This window comes from Dermochelys coriacea, chromosome 6, assembly GCF_009764565.3.
Source record: "Dermochelys coriacea isolate rDerCor1 chromosome 6, rDerCor1.pri.v4, whole genome shotgun sequence".
Taxonomy (NCBI): domain Eukaryota; kingdom Metazoa; phylum Chordata; order Testudines; family Dermochelyidae; genus Dermochelys; species Dermochelys coriacea.
Genome location: NC_050073.1, coordinates 27,104,862 through 27,125,727, shown reverse-complemented (window position 1 = coordinate 27,125,727; position 20,866 = coordinate 27,104,862). Strand labels below are relative to the sequence as shown.

Here is a 20,866-nt window from a genome sequence, read left to right as displayed (position 1 = left end):
AATGTTCCAGTGCCACTGAATTGCCCTTTTCTGTTCATTCCCTTTGAAGCAGCTGGCATTGGCCACTGTCAGAAGACAGGATACTGAGCTAGATGGACCATTGGTCTCATCCAGTATAGCATTTCGTATGTTAACACTTATCATTAGACATCAGGGGCCTATCCTGCCCCCCTCCTTTAATGCATAAAAATGTACATATCTATGTATGCTGCTAAAACAGTGTTAACATACTTCCTGAGCTGATCCTTCACACAATAGCCTGATGCATTGTAATCTGAGTCTGCTGCCTCTGGGAGATCCCGGGATGCAATTTCGGTGAGGGAGAAGTGAGGTGGCTGGGTAACAGCCCTGTGTCACTTCACAGTCCCCATACTAGTATAATGAAAATGTTCCTTACAAGTGACTTTGTGCTGTGCAATAATACAAGAATCTCATGAGCACAGCAATCCTATGTGTTCTGCAATGTTATGTACTTTCTGGCCTGACTCCCTGCCAGAACGATGCTAAGCATTCTCAGTGTAAGGAGACTCAGGCCCTTTGAGTTGTTCTTAATGGATTATTTTGGTACACAATTGAATATTATTACTGTATGTCAAAAGAGTGGATTGACAGTTTATTGTACTATATCGGTCTGACTTTATACTGTTTTGATTTATTTATTTCATTTTCGATTTTCTGGCCTATGAAGAAGCACACTAACAGACTGAGAAGCATGGCTTGTCAAGGTGATGACTACTTAGATTCCCTTCCACTGCCCGTTCAGCGGTAAGTGCTGATGTGATTTATTGTGCGATGTTATAATTAATTATCTATATCTATATATCTATATCTATATCTATTGTGACAGGGTCAGGCCAGATGGCTACAGGAGAGTGATAAAAGGCAGATATATTATCCCCAGTAGGTCCCTTTTCCCTGGGTAAGGTAACAGGGAAGGTTCCAGAACAATCAGGAACTTTCTGGAAACAATTAAGGCAGACAGGCTGATTAGAACACCTGCAGCCAATCAAGAAGCTGCTAGAATCAATTAAGGCAGGCTAATCAGGGCACCTGGGTTTTAAAAAGGAGCTCACTTCAGTTTGTGGCGTATGTAAGGAGCTGGGAGCAAGAGGCGCTAGGAGCTGAGAGTGAGAACGCGGACTGTTGGAGGAATGAGGAGTACAAGCATTATCAGACACCAGGAGGAAGGTCCTATGGTGAGAATAAAGAAGGTGTTGGGAGGAGGCCATGGGGAAGTAGCCCAGGGAGTTGTAGCTATCGCACAGCTGTTCCAGAAGGCACTCTAGACAGCTGCATTCCACAGCGCCCTGGGCTGGAATCCGGAGTAGAGGGAGGGCCTGGGTTCCCCCCAAATCCTCCCAACTCCTGATCAGACCCAGGAGGAGTTGACCTGGACTGTAGGTTCAGAAAAACGGCCAAGCTGAGGGCTGCCATGAAGCTCCAAGGCAAGCAAATCCGCCAATAAGCGCAAGACCCTCGAAGGTAGAGGAGGAACTTTGTCACACTATGTATTGTGATACAGCATGGCCAGAGGGCAGCAGGAGAGTGTTAGAAGGGAGCCTTATTTCCTGTAGAGGGAAGAAAGTTTGCTATAAATTAATTAAAACACCTGAAGCCAATTAAAGCACCTGAAGCCATTCCTTTAAGAAACCCCACATCCAAGGCAATAGCAAAAGAACTACTCCAGGTTTTTGCCAGAGTGGGCATCCCTAAGGAGATCCTGACAGACCAAGGACCATGTCAAAATTAATGAAAGATTTAGTACTCTACTCCGCATCCAGGCCATACGGACCTCAATCTACCATCCACAAACAGATGGACTGGTCAAGCTGCTTAACCTTACCCTTAAAAGTATGCTCCGGAAGGTGGTAGCTCAGGACGGAAAAGACTGGGATACCCTTCTACCATATCTAATGTTTGCTATATGGGAAGTCCCATAGGCATCCACTGGTTTCTCTCCCTTTGAACTACTATACCGATGCCACCCACGTGGAATATTGGATATTGCCAAGGAAGACTGGGAAGAACAACCCAACCCAGGAAAGAATGTTATTGAGCACGTGACACAGATGAGAAAGCGAATAACTCAAGTAACCCCTATAGTATGAGAACATTTGGAAAAAGCACAAGAGGCCCTGCAGACATATTACAACAATCAGGCAAAAGTACAGAGATTTCAGCCGGGGGAACGGGTGATGGTGCTAGTGCCAACAGCAGAAAGCAAACTCCTAGCCAGATGGCATGGACCATATGAGATAGTGGAAGTCATTGGGGAGGTGGACTCTAAGGTCAGACAACCAGACCGCTGAAGGCCAGAGCAAATCTACCACATCAACTTACTGAAGCCCTGGCGTGACCAGGAGACGTGCCTGGTCATTCGGGGAGCTCCAGCCCAGACAGACGACCCACAGGGGCAGGTGAAGATATCTCCTGAATTAACTCCAGAACAATGAACAGAGGTCATTGATATGATCCAACAGAACCAGGATGTGTTCTGTACACAGCTGGGCCTTACAACACTGGTCCAAGGTCATATTGTTACCAGGCCCGGAGTAAGGGTGACGATAAGACCGTACCGGTTACCGAAAGCTAAAAGGGAAGAAATTAGGGACAGAAGTGAAGAAGATGCTGGGACTCGGAGTAGAGGGCGGGCCTGGGTCCTTCCCTCTCCACTCCCCTCCTCTAGAACACTAATGGGGCAGTTAATACCCCAGTTCAGGGGCAAGAAACGGTGCCCTGAACCCCTCCCCCCAGAAGAGAAAGTGCGAGACCCATCATAGTAGTGCCGGCAATTTGCCACAATATATAATCTCATTGTATGCTAAATAGAGTTAAATTGTAGGATTATAGAATTATAATTATAAGATTATAGGATTATAAGATTGATCAGTAGTTAGAAGGGATAATTATGTATTAGGTATTTAAGTAAGTAGGATTGAAACGCAAGGGCTACAGGCTGAGGCCTGTGAGATTTTTAGCTTAGCCATATTAGCCCATAGGGTTAAGACATGCTTGACATAAGTAATTACCAAAGAATGACCCTATGCCACAAGATTACGGGGGAAAAAGATGTACCAATGGATGATATTGCAAAAAATTAACAAAGTAAATTTTTGCTTTTAAAATACCCAGTAGGCACACTTTTCTTATAGTGCACCCTGCAGTTAGGGCACCTATGTGCATAAATGCTAATGCGGTATAGTCAAATGCCATTATAAAAAGAGGGTGCCAGATTAGGAAAATTGAGCTCTCTGTGGGGAAACTCCTGCAGGAACCATCCCTCTTCTGATGACCAATCCATGAGACCCATCAGACCCAAACACTTAAGGTGACCAGATGCCCTGATTTTATAGGGACAGTCCTGATATTTGAGGCTTTGTCTTATATAGGTGCCTATCCCCCACCTTCCATCCCAATTTTTTCACCCTTGCTTGCTGGTCATCCTACTAACACTATCTAGGAGGATGTGAGTATAACTATATTTGTAACTTGTGCATAGGTCTGTATAGAATTTCTATATGTTTCGGTAATCACTTTAATTGTAACTTTAATGAAACTTGTAAAATGGACTAACCTTGAACTTGTGAAATGTATGTATGGTCACTATCTTTGGTTTTTGTGTTCCTAGAAACTCTAAACCTGAAACAGGTAGCAGAAGTGACTTTCACTCTGTTAAGCTTGAAACTGTAGCCACCAGAGCTGAACCTATGGTGATGTAATACCACATTACAAAATTCACTTCAAATAAAATAAAAGGCTACAGATGTCATACACATGTGAGCTAAGATAAACACTGAGTACTATATCTGAAGTCCAGTTGCTCCGGTTTGGCTCAATGAGTTTCTCTGTGGATCAAAACATCCAAACTTTAAAAAAACATACATTCAAAGAGCTGAGTATGTATGGGTAAGTCTGGGTTGTATTCATGCAAAGTTATTAGTAAATCTCCTATTCCATGTGTGCAGTTTGGCGTTTAGAGCGTACAACTTGACTGCTTATAAAGAGAGCATGAATTAAGTTTTTTTTTGTTAAATGTCGGACTATATTTGTAGCAATAATGTAGCCATTTCAATTGCTTTACAGTATCACAATCTGATTAGTGGCTCACAGTGATGAAAGTCATCATAATGAATGGTACCCTATTTAGACGGCTGAAAACCCAACTATAGAAGTAATTAATCATTCCTAACCTCAGTGAAAGTGAAATTATGATTTTGTTCAGATATTCCTTGTATAACTCACACCCACTCAATGTAGTGCTCTGTCCTCCTCTAGTGGTAGCTGAGCCAAACATAGAGGTGGTTTAAGAATCCCGAAACAGTAAAACTCTTTCAGAAATGTCTGCTCTCTTGTGTGGTTTTTGTTTTTGTTTTTTGGGATTCTTTAAATGTTAAGGTTTGTTCTGGTAAGAAAAAGGAGAGGGAGAGAATAATGGAGGAGGGAGAATGGATTGCAGTCTGTCATAATCATAACTAGACCAAAAGAGTGGTGAGTGTTTCAAAGGATGCTAAAGTAACAAAAGAGACAAAAGTGAAAGAAGGGAGTTGGTATTGGGGAAGGAAAAATACAGGGTGGGCGTGGGGAAAGCGCTCCTACTACTTACTCATGCATGTGGGTTGACTGTACAATAAGGTCCAAGGATGGTGCAAAACAGTCTTTGCAATTTGAAAACCACAATATAATGGCTTTAACTGGTGGGATTTAAACAGAGTTGTGAAACAATTGTTGTGGACTTGTAAAAGGAATAATATAGACAGAATAGTATTTAAATGAGGACTGAGTCAAGTTTCAGAATAACACTTAGTTAACTAATAAGAAATAGGCTGTTATAGCTTAGCCTAGTTTGCATAGGCTGTTATAGCTTAGTCTAGTTTGTCTCAGGATTCTGGCTTTGTATTCGTGTGTGTGCGTGTGTGTGAGAGAGAATTGTGTTAACCAACAGGAAATGTGGCACTGTGTATTGTGTTGTGAGGCATTTAAAATTATAAATATAAATTTTTATAAAGAGTTCAACTCTTTATAACCCAACATCCCACTAGGAGTCTGTAAGACCGCTTTTTAAAAAATATTTTGTTTCCACAATGGTCAATTTAGTACTGATATCCTCTATCCATAAAAGAATACCATGTTGTGCATCCTCAATTGCTATTAAAGTCACTAATCATGTTGATTTTGCAAGAATTCAGGACAGGCCCTTAAATTGCGTTCCTGTCATGTTTCAATTGTTTACACTGTTTTTCTCTCCACTATGATTTTGTGGGAAATCACAGTTTGGTTTGGGAAGTCCCTGGTGTATTGAGTCACCTCGCTAGTGGTTTTCTAGCGTACTGTCAGACCTATCTTCTCTAATTGACATCTGGTTTGATATATACAGTACTTAGTAAAAAAGAAAAGGAGTACTTGTGGCACCTTAGAGACAAACAGATTTATTTGAGCATAAGCTTTCGTGAGCTACAGCTCACTTCATCGGATGCCCACCGAATGCATTTGATGAAGTGACCTGTAGCTCACAAAAGCTTATGCTCAAATAAATTTGTTAGTCTCTAAGGTGCCACAAGTACTCCTTTTCTTTTTGCGAATACCGACTAACACGGCTGCTACTCTGAAACAGTACTTAGTGTATGTCCAAAAAAAACAACTAAAGGAGAAAAACAAAACCACTGTTATAAAAACCTATTTTCCATCTCTGTAAGTTAAGAACACATAGTGACCAATATGAGTTTTATGAGAGAAAACATTTAGAAGTAAATTTAAATTATCCCTTTTTCAGTTAGCGCTGTTTTAAATGGTTTCCAGAACTATTATTAGGTTTAATATGAAACACTGGTCTTTTAAGGGAATAGAGAAAAATGTTTCATGCAGATGCCATTTTCAGAGTGATAGTCATGGTCAGTTCAATACAGCTTGTTTTGGTGTATATTCCTTAAATATGCTCGACATACTGCTGTAATGTCTTAGCTTAGTTTTTGAAAACTCCTGATTGATGGGAACTATTTTCTATCAACCTTTCTCTCAGAAATTTTACTGCATTTTAATTCTTTCCATGTTTCTAGGGAATTCTTCCAAATAGGGAGGTATTGGAAGACATTGATTTTCCCCCTCCCCAACATGGTAATGAAGTAAAATACAAAAGGCTGATCAGCTTTTGTTTAAACTTCATGCTGCAGCCATTCTTTTTCCATCATATTTGTGGCTTTTTGCAAAGCTCCTTATGGATGGTAAACCGTTACCATGAGCTCAAGAAATTTAAAGAGGACCTAACACGGTTCTTTAGTTTAAAGTCCGACTCACTGGTTATTGTTAGGATGGCAAATACACACTACCTAAACATACTTTCATGTTTATAAAATGCATAATGAGAAATTGTCTACATTTAAAAACAAACCCAAAAAACATATTTTGTGCATCTGAACCTCTCATCTGCTAGGATAGACTCTCTTTGGCCTCGGCTCTCGTCACAGAGGCTAATCTGCTTGTATTCAATTTAAGCAATTTAATTTCGTAGGATGTAACCATCTCTAGTTGGAGATCCTCACTCCTGCTTTATGCCAAAATGGTCTATCAGGGCCCTAAAAGCCCTGTATTTGACTGGGGGAAGATTCTCCAGGTGTAGGAATCATGGAAGACAGCCATAAGGCTGCTTCCCGAGGACCCTCTCCCAAAACCTGGTTGGAGGTGTCTTGGTAGTGGGGCTGTAGCCCACAGCAGTATGTAGATTCTGGGCAGTACTGTGGCCCATAGGCTAGCCCCCAGGGAAGGCTTAGACTGGGGCTGCCTAAATTATTTAGGGGCCTCTTCAGACCATTGAACAGCCAAGATCTTGGGGATACAACGTGGTTGAAGCTATGTTGGCCTCTTCCCTCCTCTTGAAGTGTGAGTTCTGTGCTGCCCATCTTAGCGCCCCTGAAATTCAATGTGGGTTGAAGGCACTTTGCCTTCCTGACTGCAGAAACTAACAACTTCAGAAAAGTTTAATACGAGGTTTGAATAAGCTTTTAGTTCTAAAAATGAAATGTGACCCTAGAGAGGAATTAGTCATGTTTGTACTTTGCTTTGGAATTATAAAGGGCAATATATTTTATTATATAAATAAAGAAGTTTTATTTAAAGGTCAGGAGTTAGTTAGTGAGTACTCAGGCCAGAAAAAAATCTATCAAACACCCATGGGAGCAGGTGGCTTGTCTTCATTTTGCAATTGGTTTAAATCTTGGCTCTGAACACCATATTATAATACCATTTTCAGTCTATAGTGTCTTGCACTTGAAGCTCTCAAAGCACCTTACTAACATGAACAAATGTAAACTTCAACCCTGTAACTTAGATAAATATTGTATCCCTGTTTTACAGAGGAGAAAACCAAGGTCCAGTGGGCAATCCTTTTATATTTGGATACCCAAAGTTAGCTATTTAACTCTAGTGACTTGTCTGCTGTACCTTTGAAAATCAGGCCGCCTTTTCCTACATTTAGTTCCCCAAATGCAAAAAGTTTACCATTAAGTGACTTGCCCAGAGTCACAGAGGAAGTCCATGGCAGAATCAGGAATAGATTGCAAGTTTCCTGATTCCCAGTCCTCTCTTTAACCAAAAGGCAATCCTTCCTCCCTTTGTTGGATGTTCTTCCTTTCTTTGTTAGACTAAGGAACAGAGCCCTAAGAAGGAACAATACAAATAAGGTCACCCTATACATATTTATAGCTTTGTGCTGCTCTCTAAAATGTACTCTGTATCTGCAGTATTCTGATAACTTATCAAAGAGAGATGCTTAACTATTCTGTCGTAAGAGCAACTTGATCTCTGCCATCAAGAAAATCGTGCTTAGTTTGGCTCTCAGCTCTTTTTAAAATCTAGACTTAATGCATTAACTTATTCCAGTTATCTTAATTTATTTACCTGGGTTTTTTCATGTTTGCATTAGAGTTTATCTGTAGGTGTTTCCTTGTATTTTTATACAGTAGGTGAATGGAGCTATATAAATTACATTTATAAAGAATCTGTATCAATTACTAGTGAAAGGAGCTATGTGAACTCATAGTGATGATAATAGATCTATGGCTGTATGTCACATAATGCCAATCACCAAAAACTGAGCTTGCTGGAAAAACAGGAGGAACATTCCATTCATTTTTTTTAAGACCTTCATTATCATAGATTGTGCTGAATGAATGGAAAACTTGGCCCAGGAGTTTTCAGCCACCTCAACTTGGTGTCTAAAATTGTACCCATAATTTTGCATGTGAAAACAAATGGGGTAGTTAAACAAATGTCTGATCTCCCGTATGGGCCATGTCTCACGACACACCTTCAGTCATGTGACTTTCAAGATGCATTGTGCAGCTTGGTCAGAGGGGAGCCTACATTGAACTATGGGCCAGGTGACCCAGCTCATAGGCGAGAGTGGGGCCCAAAACTACAATTCCCATGAGGCAATGTGGCACAATTGGGAAAGGCAGTTTAATGCTGAACTGACTTTAAACAAAACTTTTCAGGTCAGGTCAACAAACCAATCTAGGGATAGACCTTATTACTAATGCCAAAATGGTTAATAACATTATAAATTATCATAATGTAATGTTAAAACAAGATTGCATTTGTATTTACTGAATTTTAAAAGATACTTACAATTACTTTCATGCAGATGATGATTGGAAAATGTTAGCTCAAATTAGCATGTTTTTGGTTCCTTCATTAAATGAAATGTTTTAGCGAATTAAATAAATTTCTAGGGAAATCTCTACTTTCTGTTAACAGGTATCAAATGTTAACAGGTGCAATGACAGGTATCAAAAATGTCTGAGGAGAACACCTCCTTAACCATAAAACCATATTTTTACCTCCAGTGTATTTACTGTATTGATTCTGGGATATAGCCTTTATATAATTCTATTTTTCTATATTTCTTTTATACAGTGTTTGCAAGATGTAAATGAGTGTATGTCTTGTACAGAATATTTGCTAGAAGTCTTTAAATTAAAATTGTAGATGTACTACAAATGGTAGGAACAAATCTATATACTAGGAGCCAGTTGGTCAAAAGCCAATGAACCAACAAGAGTGTTTTCTCAAAGCCTAGTACACTTCCCCTTTTACAAGACACCATTTGGTATAGACATTATCTTTATCTCAAAAAAAAATTTCTCGTGATATTTATGTCGTAGTAAGAGATCTGGTTGTGTGAAATAATGTAAGGTATTCTTTATTCAGGATATTTCAAAGAAGATCATAGCTGTACACTTGAGAGTATGTCTACCCTACATGGTAAATCCAGGCTCAGACTTGTGTTTAAGCCCAATCACCCCCTACCGTCTACATTCAGTCTTTTGACTTGTGCCAGAAGTCGCTTGGGACTCTGATCTGCCAACCCTCTGAGGGGTAGGGGTCTGAGCCAGAGTCCTATCATAGTGCGGGTCTAAACTTGCTCACTTTGCAGCATGGATATAATTGAAGCTTGGGTTGCCAGATTTGTGTCTAGAGTTCAACAACGCTATCTCTGTAGGTCTGTGCATTCTGACCCTTCCATCCCCAATATTCCTAGGAACCAGAAGCAACCTTCTGGTTCATATACAGCTATTGGCATTTAACCCTTCATTTGCACGTGAATTGCTCCGCTGGAAATGTAGTTAACCCTATTATGTGTTAGCTACGGAAGAACTAAAAAGAAGTCTAACACCAAGTGCACTGCTGGTTGGCCAGGGGAAAACAGATGGATTCTGGTTTTTTAAAAAATGATGTGAGAAGGACAAGACACTTGGTTTCAGCAAGAATGCCAGATTGTACCCTGGGTACAACAGTATCTCAGATTGGTGGCCTGGGGGGATCCACCAGACTGCTTAGTAATATGGGGAGGAAGTCAAGCAGCTGTACACTGACTACCATAAAGCCAGGGGTGATAACCACACCTTAGGGAACTCCCTCTCTACCTACTTCTTCAAGGAATTAAATTGGATGTTGGGAACTGTGGCAAACGCAGAGCCCACTGTCCTGCACAACAACCTGCTGAGTGGGGATGGCAAGCTTATACTGCCGGAGAAGTACCTGCAGCTGCTGGATCAAGCAGCCAAACCCTGGTACTGATGCTGGTTGCTGATGAAGCTATGCTGCCAGAGCAGCTACAGCATGTCTTGGGTCCATGTTTGGAGGAAATGTTTCTGAATGGCCCAGGAGAGCAGCTTGCAGCTGAAGATCATGGTATGTTTTGGTTGCCCTCTTTTTTTTTTGTTAACCCAGCAATTCCCCGCCCCCCTTTTTAGTATTATGTCCAGGGCCGGCTCCAGGCACCAGCGAAGGAAGCAGATGCCTGGGGAGACCAATAGAAAGGGGCGGCACTCCATCCGTCATCGGGGCAGCACGTCCGGGTATTCGGCAGTGGGCCCTGCAGTCCCTCTCTTCCTCTTCGGTGGCAGCTCAACCAGGCTTTTTTTTTTTTTTCCTTCGCCGCTTGTGGGGGGCAAAAAAGCTGGAGCCGGCCCTGATTATGTCCAACTAAAGTATTAGAAGCTGTGCGGTGTTGTGTGCTTCCACTGAGGGTAGAAGCCATGCCATTTCCCTAGCAGATCTTCACCCTTCCTCCACTCCCTCACTAAGTGGGATTCATTTCAGATAGATACTGGGAAATGAGGGAGGGGAAGCTAAGCAGTTAGCATGAAACTTTACTGGATGAATGCATATTGTTAGACTAATGGGTTTGGAGCAGTAAACTTATGAACCTTTCCTCCAATTACAGCAGTTTGGAAATCAATCATGCTGGACCATCCCCCCAGCACAGCTGAAGGGCCCCAGGCAGTCTGTATTGTGAACCCAAATGGTAGCAGAGAATGAGTTCAGCATTATGAGTCCAAATAGTATTTAGTTTGTGGTGCCTGTATTATGTATGAGTCCACATGCACTTAGTTTGGATCTGTGCAATAATTCAGGGTACTTCTAAGGAGCCTGTAATCCGTCTCCATCCTAAATCAGCATCTTACTTATTTTGCCACTAATTTTCACCTCATCCTGGATAATGATGCATGCAAACGTCTCATGGAGTAGAAATTCATAGACTTCAAGGCCAGAAGGGACCGACATGATGATCTAGTCTAATGGTTGGTTGCATTCCATGGCAGGGCGTATTTAATAGGGCTGTCTTTGTAGCTCATTAGCTCCCTCCATTTGTAAATGTGCTGGTCTGTCACCATACACCAAAAAAATCTCCTTAGCATACTTGGATGGGACTCTACTGCTGGCCTGGAATAAGAGCTCAAACTTCCACTCAGGTACCTCCAGGACCAGGTATGAGGCTTGTGCTACAATGCAGTGTGGATGCTCAAGTGCAAGCTTGGTAAGAATATAGCTGCAGATGTGAGTGCCACAGACCTGGGTTTACTTTGTGGTGTAGACCTATCCTAAGTCAGAAAAGTGGGCCTCTATACCACATCTCTTTGCAAAGAGAGAAACCTTTGGTTTTAAATCCACACACAGGTCTAAATATCTATAATATTATATATGCACGCTGAAACTAATTTTTTTTATATCTTCATTCTTTCATTGGAACAGGGATTGGAAGCCACATGTTCCTCTCCCAGGTGAGTACCCATGGGAGTAATGGTAAAAATCTATTGAGATACAATGGTAATGGGGGCAGTATAAGAACCTATATAGAATAGAATTTGCTATTTTTGTTCAAGTCAGAGACCTTAAGAATTGTAATGAGTTTAATGAACTTGGTGCAGCCTATGCACAGTTGAACAAAGTTTTCTCTCTCTTCTGAGATCATTGGACTTGAGAAATGAGAAACATGATGAGCCTTCCAACAATGTAGGCTTGATTCTGCATTCCTGACTGTCCTTAGCAAACATAACACATGGTGTAGGGAAATGGAATGGTTCAGTCCTTTGCCCTTGCCATCTTAGTATCTAAGCATCTCCACAAAAGTGGATTTACGTAGTGTTCCCTCTAATTTTTCCCACCCATGTGTGGAATGAATTTTGTTGTGGGCACCAATATGGAGGTAATGTGGAGGTGATATTGGTGCCCATAACAAAATTCATGTGGCAGAGTGGGTCTGAGAGGTTCAGAGTGTGGGAGGGGGCTCAGGGCTGGGGCATAGGGTTGGAGATGTGTGGGGGGGTGAGGGCTCTGGCTGGGGGTGTGGCCTCTGGGATGGGGCTGGGGATGAGGGGTTTGGGGTGCAGTGGGGCCCCCCAGGCCTACGGTGCGGAGCCCCCCAGCTCTCTCTCCCTGCAGCAGCACCTGGGCCCCTCTCTCACCTTGCTGGGCTAGGCCAGGGTTGGGGGTGGGGCCACTGTCCCCCAGCCACAGCAGGATGGGGCTGGGAGAGGGGCGCCGCAGCAGATCTGGGGCTTGGGGAGAGGCATGTCTCCCCACAGCAGCCCTGAGCACCTGTGTGGCGCTTAATAGGCAGCTGCATGGCTACGCAGCTTAGGGAGAATTTAGGAACCTTGTCAGGTAGGGTAGTACTATGTTCCCTGTTTACTGATGGAGAACTGAGACCGAATTAGATCATGTGACCTACCCAAGGTGACCCAGAAAATCTGTGATATACTAAGATTTGAACTGAGGTGCCCTGCCTCCTAGTCCAGTGCCATCATTACAAGACCATCCTTCCTCATAGGTATTACTCATGCTGTTTTTGTGTTCTATGCATAAATGAAGGCCTTCACTTTCTAACACCATATTTCCAGACTTCAAAGCATTAAACTTGCTTTTAAAAGAAACTATTGCTAAATGAAATTACAAATACTTCAGGTGTTTGCCAGCTGCTACAGCCTCTAGTGAAGACTATTGCTATCTGTACATGCCATGCACTGGAGCATTTTTTGCTTCTTAGGAGACTAATATGGTATAGATTAGAGGGGATTTTGACATCCTGAGTTTCTACACCTGCTGCCAGGTGGAACTAATGGTATAATTTGGAGTGTTAATCATTGTAACAGTTGTTTGTCTGCTGTGCAGTCACTCTCCCGGCCAGCACTTGATTCATTCTCTCTCTCTCTCTCTCTTTTTTTATGGTATAGTGAGGTATTTAAAGTTGGTTTAGACCCTCAAATGTCTCTTCCTAAAAACAGGAAGCAACATTTCGTTCCAAAAGCAGTACTGAAAAGTTTGAATGAATCACCCTATTCAAACACCTAGCAGTGATTATTTTTAATTAGTTCCATATTCCCAGCAGACAGATTTTCTTCAGACATGTATTTGTTCCAACCACTCATCTTTGTTCACAGCTTTATATTGGACAGGGGCCAGCTGAGGTATTGAGTCAAAAACCTTGTTTAATCCCAAGTGTGCACTTTGTCACATACTGATATCTCAGGCCATGCCATGTTTTTAAACCAGAACTTTCTGGTGTTTTAAAATGACTATATATAAACAACTGAAAATACTAATTTTTTTAAAGGTCACCTGAAAACAAAAATTTGCCCTATTTTGTAGGCCTAAGAGGTTTTTTTTTTTTTTAAAAAACTCTTTCTCTGCTTGTTCTTAACATTAAAAATTCAGGTCTTGGCTATCCTTTGGAAGATGCTTCCTGGATTATAGAGGAGATAATTGGATTATGAAATCAAAAGTGCCAGGGAAGTGATTAATTGAAGGGGAAGCAAATTTTATTGACTGTTTAAAATTCTTTGGAAAAGATCTTCAACTGGTGTAAATCAGCATAGCTCTATTGTCTTTAGTGCAGATACATTAGTTTACCACCAGTGAGGATCTGGCCCTTTGGGTTTTTGTTTACCTCTTTATCAACAACTTTTGAGAACATTTTCTTTGTTAATTTCAATACAGCCTTCAAACAAGAGCTGAGAACTTCAGATACACATTAGAGTCATCCAAGAAGTACTGATGGTCAAATTAAAAAAGGCTGGAGTTTCATGTCAGCTCAGACAAATGTCCAAAATATCAGGTACTTAACTGTGGATTAGAAACTGCATGGGAAGCACTAGAAGAATAGGCTCTCACAGGATTTCTAGTTCCTCTTCATTTCATCCAGGTTGAAAATAATTATATTTTTTTCCATGTTGTTTTGATCCTGTCTCTGCGGTATCTATTTGGGGTTGGGACACATGAAATGGCAATGAAAACAAACTCTGCCTTATAAAAGTGAACTAAGTCTTGTTGGAAGTTTTGCAATGAATTTTGGGCAACAGTTTTTGTTCATATCTTATTTCTTCCAGACGTTCCTAGTTCATTCAGCTAACTACTTTCTTAGGGGCCAGTCCCACAACTTTTAATCAATGAGTAATCCACACTGACATCAGTAGTCCTGTTAATTTTTGTGGGACTATTCACAAAAATAGGGGTTTGCAGGATCAGGCTCATGGTGTGTATTTCATTCAGATATTCCTCATCTTTGTCCTTTCCCCTTCTTTTTCCTCACCACCAACTCCCTTCAGAGGTTGTAAATCTCCCATTTACTCCATCTCTGCATATCATCTGCACTGAGATACTATCACTCTGTTCCTTGTGCCCCTCCCCTTTATCTTTATCCTATTCCTGAAGCCCTGTTCACTTCTGTCCAGCCCCTAACTCCCAAGAATGCCCAAGGATTCAGAAAATATGTAAGCACATGAACGGTGTTAGATATGTGCTGAATTCTATCAATATTCAGCAAAGCACTTATGTACATGTTTAAATGCAAATACATGCTTAAATACTTTGCTAAATTAGGGACCATATGTGCATGTAAGTGCTTATACACCTAATGCAGCCACGTACTATAAGTGCTTAATTATTTTTGAATTTTCTATAGCACCTATTATTGTAATAAAGTGTTTTAAGTACCTAATATTTTCACCCATGTCTGAAACTTGGGCTCCCTATCTCAAAAGTACTTGTGTGTATTTGCTATCTGCATTTTACAGGCTAGTTATCATGTGTAGTTGTTGTCCAGCTAATGAGAAAGCAGAATCCCTGAAAGAAAAGGAGTACTTGTGGCACCTTAGAGACTAACAAATTTATTAGAGCATAAGCTTTCGTGAGCTACAGCTCACTTCATCGGATGCACTCTGAAACAGAATCCCTGACAGTCAATACAGTCTTCACTTGGAAAATATCAGGAATGAGTATTTAATGATTTTTTAAAAAAAATCATTTGTATGAATACTTTAAAAAAATCTGAGAAACATACATACAGTGTATAAAGTAAAATAGATTGGAGTTGAAAGCAGCCTAATATTTAGTATTTTGAATATTGTATTTTATTTTAAAATGCTGCATAATCCCCATTCTCTTTTGATGTAGTTAGATTTTTGTTATACAGCTTTATTTTGTTGTTGTTGTGTGTTCTGTTGTGGTTGTGGTTTTAAATACCATTCAGGAATAAAATGTTTGCTGGAAAATTGAAATTATTCTTGCAAAAGCCTATTTTGTAATAAATCTTAGAAATAGTATTTCATAGGAAAAAGAGGATACTATATTAGTTACACAGCAGCTATGTTTTGGTGACAAGAATTCTGTGCCATTATAGAATGGCTGGAGTAACTAATGATACCTCGTTCAATGACCTTTTATCCTTGTTTCATTTCATGTTGATTTATCTTATAATGATAACAATTCCAACTAAGAATTTTATAGCCACAGAAAGGGAGCTTCATTTATAGTGAATAAAATGTTTCCCATTTCAAGGATTTAAAACTCATCTGCAACAAAAATATTAAATCCAGATCACGCTCTTTTTTTCTTTTGCTTTTTTTTAAAGCTTTACATAATTACCCATATATGCACCCTTTTGGAATTGCAGTGTGTTATATAGCATGTTGAGTGAAGCCAGAGGAAAACTTTAGCAAAGTAGAGACCATGTCAAGAGATCCTCTATTGGCTGACATTCATAAGAAACCTGGACAAGGAGCCCATTTTCATCCATGGGTCAAATGTCCCAGTCAGTAACTGCATTCAGCATTTTAAAGTTTAGGTCAGCATCTTGGCCTATGGGCAGTCAATAATTACATTTCACTTGTAGTGACTGCAGTTTTGGTTGTATCAAATTGCCAGAAAGTAGGATTTTTCCTAACCTTGTCTTTTATACTTATACCCCTGTAATTTTAAAGCAAGTTGTGTAGCATAAGATATCATGGAAGCTCTAAGAAGTAATATGAGATAAAGCTTAAGAAATGGTGTCGTACAATAGAAATCACAAGAACATCTGGCTTTTAATTTGATGAAGATTGAAATCATCAGTGGCTAAAACTGAAGCTTTAGCAACTTTGTCTTTTCACTCATCAGTTAATTCCATTCTTGTAAAGGTTCTCTTTTGTGTTAATTCAGTTCCTCTAACCAGGTTTTCATTCATCAATGTTTTTGATTATTTGAGGTAAATTGTTCTTTTTTTAAAAAAAATGAAATAAATAAATTAAACCAAACACCAACCAAGAGTGGGGGTGGGAGGTGTAACCTTTTGTAGTGATAATCAAGGTGGGCCATTTCCAGCAGTTGACAAGAATGTTTGAGGAACAGTGGGGGGGGGGGGGGGGATAAACATGGGGAAATAGCTTTACTTTGTGTAATGACCCATCCATCCCAGTCTCTATTCAAGCCTAAGTTAATTGTATCCAGTTTGCAAATTAATTCCAATTCAGCAGTCTCTCGTTGGAGTTTGTTTTTGAAGTATTTTTGTTGAAGAATTGCAGCTTTTAGGTCTGTAATCGAGTGACCAAAGAGATTGAAGTGTTCTCCAACCTACAAGATCTCTATCAAGCATTCTTACAAATACAATACCCAGCTGCTGAAGTGAAGAAACAGATTGACAGAGCCAGAAGAGTACCCAGAAGTCACCTACTACAGGACAGGCCCAACAAAGAAAATAACAGAACGCCACTAGCTGTCACCTTCAGCCCCCAACTAAAACCTCTCCAACGCATCATCAAGGATCTACAACCTATCCTGAAGGACGACCCATCACTCTCACAGATCTTGGGAGACAGACCAGTCCTTGCTTACAGACAGCCCCCCCAACCTGAAGCAAATACTCACCAGCAACCACACACCACACAACAGAACCACTAACCCAGGAACCTATCCTTGCAACAAAGCCCGTTGCCAACTCTGTCCACATATCTATTCAGGGGACACCATCATAGGGCCTAATCACATCAGCCACACTATCAGAGGTTCGTTCATCTGCACATCTACCAATGTGATATATGCCATCATGTGCCAGGAATGCCCCTCTGCCATGTACATTGGTCAAACTGGACAGTCTCTATGTAAAAGAATAAATGGACACAAATCGGACATCAAGAATTATAACATTCAAAAACCAGCTGGAGAACACTTTAATCTCTTTGGTCACTCGATTACAGACCTAAAAGTTCCAATTCTTCAACAAAAAAAACTTCAAAAACAGAACCTCTTCTTACAGTGTGTATGGTAACACCCATTGTTTCATGTTCCCTATGTATATAAATCTCCCCACTTTATTTTCCACTGAATGCATCTGCTGAAGTGAGCTGTAGCTCACGAAAGCTTATGCTCAAATAAATGTGTTAGTCTCTAAGGTGCTACAAGTACTCCTTTTCTTTTTGCGAATACAGACTAACACAGCTGCTACTCTGAAGCCTGTCATGGTTTAATAAGTGATTCAGTATTTTAATTGGAATGTCTCTGTAAGTTCATTTTGTTTTTTTCATATAGATGTTTGTTGTGACACTTTTTTATCCCTTCTGTAAACTTCCTGGGTGGTATTACATATCTTTTACACTGAAGTAGCAACATATTAGTCTTGTCTAAATAAACTTTCAATCTCTCTTTTGGCCATCCTCATCCTCTGGCTTTGGCTCAAACTGTAACTTTTAGAGCACACAGCTTCAAATTTTCCTCAGTAGCTTCATGACCTCTCTGAAGTATCCATACATTCTCTGTGGTGATTTGCAGTTGTTTTCACCCTCATTTTCCTCATATTTGCTTTTCAGTAGCATCTTTCAGGGAGGCTCTTGATCAGGTATCTAGACATTAGCCACTCACATTGGTTTTCCTTGTCTGTGTGCTATTTTCAGAGCACAGTTTTGAAACCAGATCATTAACCTCTCTGCCATGTGTGGGATTTCTCATTATTGTTTGTGTCTAATATTGTAGATGACGCACTACCTGACACAGATGCTTTTGATTTTTTTCAGTCTTTCGAATGCTTCTGTTGTAGTTAGAGCACTATAATTTTCATATCACAGCTATTCTGTGAGGATTTTGGTAACACAAAGGCATATGGAAATGGTTTTGGGATACATTTAATTAGTCACAGTAGACTTTTTTTTCCAATTTTTTTTTTACAAAGTTGTCTTTGTCCTCTTAAATTCTTTGCTTTTAACTCAAATGTGGTTGGTCTTCCCTGCATAATTATTATTGTAAGTACTTACACTTTCCTTCCTAGGGCCATCATATACTTGATATATGTAAGAAGATCTCTCACATAGAGTATGAAGGCATAGAAAGAAGAAACCCTGTTAGATATCACAGAATTAAATTTAGAGACAGTTGTGTGCTTGATTTTGGTATATTGGTACCATATGATTTCTCTGTCCTATATAGCTTCACGGCTCCAAACTCTTAAGTTCTGAATCCTGTAATAAATGCAGTCATATTCAATCTCAAAAGCACTACAGCCATATGTGGCCATGAATGTGGCTCTTCTATAGTCTACACATATTTTCTAGTATCTCAGAGCGTAGTGAGCACTGATTGCAGGAATGTTCCATTGGTCTTAATGGGTTAAGTGTGGAGAGAGGATGTGCTGCTTCTTCAAGAAGTGATGAAGGGCTGCGGGTGGAGGAAGGGGAAGAACACAAACAGAGTAGCAAGAAGGTACAGACTATCTGCATTGTGAAGCTTGAGGTTGTCATGTAATTTTTGTTATCTATTATCAATATTTGATGATGCAAAATCAGATTGTTGCGCTTTGAATGTTTGTATTTCTCCCCCCACCCCACCCCTCACTGTTCCTCAGATGTTCTTGTTAACTGCTGGAAATAGCCTACCTTGCTTGTCACCATGAAAGGTTTTCCTCCCTCCCCCCCCCCCGCTGCTGGTGATGGCTCATCTTAAGTGATCACTCTCCTTACAGTGTGTATGATAAAACCCATTGTTTCATGTTCTCTGTGTGCGTATATAAATCTCCGCTCTGTATTTTCCACTAAATGCATCCGATGAAGTGAGCTGTAGCTCACGAAAGCTTATGCTCAAATAAATTTGTTAGTCTCTAAGGTGCCACAAGCACTCCTTTTCTTTTTGCGAATACAGACTAACACGGCTGCTACTCTGAAACCTGTGTTCCTATAGAACTTTAGTGAGTGATCAACTTTGCCAAGCTTAACATGCAATTCAACAACATTGGTTTTAAAATGATCCAGGTTCTAGCTAACAGCACAGGACTCTTGACACCCAGACCTAGATTCTACTCCTTTCTCTTCCACTGTATCTAACCTTGGGCAAATCACGTAACCGCTCTGTTTTTCCCATATGTAATACAGGAATAATAGTTACCTATTTCACACGATTGTTGTGAGATTTGCTTAATGTCTGTGGTGCGCTCTGCGATGCAAGTGCTATAGAAATGCAAACTATTCTACTGGCAAGAAACTGTGTGCTGTAGTTCCTTCTATCTTCCTTTAAATATAAAGAATTGTATTTCATCTGTTGCCTTTATCAAACTTAGTTACACTGTTCTCATCACATGCTTAATATAATTGAAATAATGCTTGGCTGCCCGGAATGATCACAGAGAGCCAGGATTTCACACCTAATCAAGTCAGTTGTAGTGTTGCCATTGATTTCAATGGCTCCAGGATTTAAGGTGACCAGATGGCAAGTGTGAAAAATCAGGATGGGGAGGGAGGGTAAATAGGTCCATATGTAAGACAAAGCCCCGAATATCGAGACTGTCCCTATAAAATTGGGACATCTGGTCACCCTACTGGGATTTCACCCTGGGTTTTAGGACCATTGCCTTGTTTGAGCAGTTGACGCTATCCTGGAGATGGCTGCGCATACTGAGCTAACCAGAGAGGAGGAAAAACAGTGCCCAGAGAGGACACCATGGGGTAGGAAGTTTCTTCTTAAAGGACCTTTTAAAGACACATGCTCCCTAGACAGACTGAGTAAACCAACACAGAGACTGAGTTAAAGAAGGAATCCCAGGGCCCAAAAGAGGACAAAAGAGACAGTTCACTTGCCTGAGGATCATCTTTTCAAGAGAAAAGGTAACTTGCTATCTACTTCCAGAGAGGCAATATGGTCTAGTGAATGGATTATGGGATTGGAAGTCAGGAACTATTCCTGATCCTATTTTGTGGGTATGGAATTGACTTGCTATCTGGCTTAGGGAAGCTACTTCACCTCCCTCTATCTCTTTCCCCTTCTGTAGAATTGCAATAAAAATGCTTATTTACCTACCGCAGAAGGCTGCTATGAGATTGAATATTTATGTAATTGTTTGAACAAGTAAATGTTGTGCATTATCTCATGTGCTGCGTTACTTTGAAATGCTGTCATTGCTCATACAGCATCCTAAAACATTGTTAAAAGTGGTCAATCCAGCGAGTGGGAGCTTTTGAGAAATGTGAAAAATGGGTGATGTGCATATCTCAGAATCTGAGTATCTATGGACCAGACTTTATTATCTACCCCTTTCTTCTATGTTGCCACCTAACTAGCTAGTTCAGTAAACTTTTTTAATCATTCACTATAACTGAGAGACTACTTGAATAGCTCTCGACCTTGTAATTTTTAAGACACACATTATTCCACTCTGATTCTTAAGATATCTTTGGAGATATTTTTAATATGATTTGTCCTACTTGTCATCTCACCTATGTATTTATTACAAATACTTGTACTGTATTGTGTTAAATAGAATATTTGTTGCCTTTAATTCACATTTTTCCCCTTAGGG

The 20,866-nt window shown here is 40.3% G+C and overlaps 1 protein-coding gene across 1 annotated transcript in view; it reads left to right on the top strand.

Annotated features, from left to right (window-relative positions):
* The first annotated feature begins 573 nt into the window (after window positions 1-573).
* INSC (INSC spindle orientation adaptor protein) overlaps window positions 574-20,866 on the top strand; it is a 144,934-nt gene continuing 124,641 nt past the window's right edge. Inside the window, exon 1 of the mRNA XM_038406380.2 lies at window positions 574-765. Within this exon, the coding sequence (XP_038262308.2) occupies window positions 590-765 (176 nt within the window). The 5' untranslated portion in view covers window positions 574-589. The remainder of the gene's footprint in view (window positions 766-20,866) is intronic.